This window comes from Gastrolobium bilobum, unplaced genomic scaffold (assembly GCF_033153095.1).
Source record: "Gastrolobium bilobum isolate Gb01-03AN ecotype WA unplaced genomic scaffold, APGP_CSIRO_Gbil_v1 utg21121, whole genome shotgun sequence".
Taxonomy (NCBI): Eukaryota; Viridiplantae; Streptophyta; class Magnoliopsida; order Fabales; family Fabaceae; genus Gastrolobium; species Gastrolobium bilobum.
The window spans coordinates 1-2250 of record NW_026898585.1 but is presented as its reverse complement, the minus strand read 5'-3'; the positions used below and the strand labels follow the sequence as shown (position 1 = coordinate 2250).

The window sequence follows — 2250 nt, the reverse complement described above, 5'->3', positions numbered from 1 at the left end:
CCCGAGAGAAGATAATGTAATTTGTAAAAAAAGTTTGTAAACGAATCCTTCCCCATATAAATTATAAAGTGTTATGGATATGTGTATCATATCCCAACTACCTACTAGAATATCCGGAGTGATATGGTATCAGCAACATCTCAACAACCTCAAACAGCTAAAAGGATATAAGATAAGAATCACACCCCAACAGAAGGAGAGGGAATCCTACTACAATTGGGGGATCTCAAAAGGCACAATCCTAGGAAGGTAATCCTATAAATAAGAGCCTAAGGACCCCAGGTAAACATTCAGAACTCATTTATTACTTCTGCCCACACTGTGCACACACCCACCCTTTGGCTATAAGCCTATTGCTTGTGCGCAGTGATTGGGACCTCGGCTATAAGCCTAGTATACATTTGATATACACTATCTCTGAGCGCATACCATACGGTATAGCAATACGGTCTATCCAGGACCGAACATTGGCGTCGTCTGTGGGAAACGATAAATTTCGACTCCCATCCCACGATGACGAACACACGTTCGACGTCTGGTACCTCCCAAATGTCGCCGCGTCAACCACAGTCTCAGCCTTACGGCATGCCTCAACATCAATCTGCACCAGAACAGCCCCAGTTGGAAGCAAACCCGGTGCTAATAGAGGTACAGGTCGGCGAGGTCGGTACACAAGGACCGACTCCCAGACCCCTGTCGAGTACAACAACTGCTGCAATTCGTCCACCTCCACACAGTGAGCCACCAAACGTGACAAACATGGCCATGGGAGCAATCCTTCAAAGGTTGCAAGAGATGGAAAACAGATTCCTGACCCAGCAGCGTATGGATGCCCAAAGGATGACGACATTGGAGGCCGAACTGAGAACCTTGAACGCGGAAGGCCAGACTAGGGGAGCCGGGGGGTCATAAACGACCGACCTCAGCAGCAACATGCCGAAGGCGTACATCAGAACGTCGAAGGCATCCAGCATCTGAATGCTGAAAACCTCCAGCATCAAAACGTTGGAGATCGACCTAGAAGGCGCGGCAATTCTGGCGATGGAGCACCGCGGCAACAGAACGCAGCCACACTCGAAGGAAACACGCACAATGAGCAGAACCTTAACCTCGGTAACAACCGGAATGGCGGTGGCCCGAACGACTACCAGGACAAAAATTATCTGGAGGATGAAGAGGCTAGTGATAGCCCATTCACTGAGAGGCTCATGAACTTGGCCATACCACCGAGATTCAAGAGCACCAGGATACCTCCATACGACGGAAGTCAGGACCCAGAAGCCCATTTGGAGGCTTTTAAAACCGAGATGCTATTCAACGGGATCACTGGACCTATTAAGGCCAGGATCTTTGCGACAACGCTTCCTGGTCAAGCAATGACCTGGATAACCAGGCTCCCTAGGAACTCAATCGACTCATTCGAGGACCTAGCTCGGACTTTCCGACTTAACTTTGCAACAAGCAAAGTACATCCGATGCCAGCCTATGCTTTGGGAAGAATCCGGCAGAAGGAGAACGAATCGCTGAGGAAGTACCTCGACCGGTTCAAAGATGCCGCCCTCAACGTACGAGGGCTACCCGAAGCAGTACACCTCCACTTAATCATCTCGGGATTGGATGGCGACTCCCCATTGGCGAGATCTATATATAAGAACCCGGTGAATGATCTGGAGGAGTTCAGGAGGAGGTCGGACAAATACATTGACGTGGAGGACATGCAAAAGGTTTATGTCGAGTCACGAGGACGAAGCCCTCCACGTCGGAGCCCGAGTAGGAAAAACAACAAAGACCGGGACCAGAAGGGATCCAAAAAAGCAAAGGACGCTCGTGATAAAAGGTCGGAAGAACGATCACCAAGGAGAAGGTATGACGACTATACACCCTTGAGCGTGTCCAGATCCAAGATATGGAAAGAGGTAGCACAGACCGAAATGCGCAACGTCGAGAGACCTCGACCTCTCAAAGCCAAGTTCGGATTAGATAGAAGCAAATACTGCGCATTCCATGACCAAAACGGTCACTATACGGATGATTGCTGGGACCTCCGAGATGCAATTGAAAAACACGTCAGGGAGGGAAAGTTAAAGCAGTATATCATCCGAACACAAGGCAAGAAAAATAATAAGCGCAAGCAAAGTAGCCGAAGCCGAAGTCGAAGCCCAAAGAGAGAGGATCGAAAGGACCAAAGAAAAGACCGACCTTCCAAAGGCAAAGAGGTCGATGAAAAGGACGACGCTTTTCCTGAAGCTG

The 2250-nt window shown here is 49.2% G+C and overlaps 1 protein-coding gene across 1 annotated transcript; it reads left to right on the top strand.

Annotated features, from left to right (window-relative positions):
* Positions 1 to 513: 513 nt before the first annotated feature.
* On the top strand, positions 514 to 2216 carry LOC133317523 (uncharacterized; the record flags this gene model as incomplete). Its single annotated transcript, XM_061519391.1, has 2 exons — positions 514 to 823; positions 943 to 2216. Coding segments are annotated over exons 1-2 (1584 nt in total), but the record flags the coding sequence as incomplete, so codon positions are not given.
* Positions 2217 to 2250: the final 34 nt, after the last annotated feature.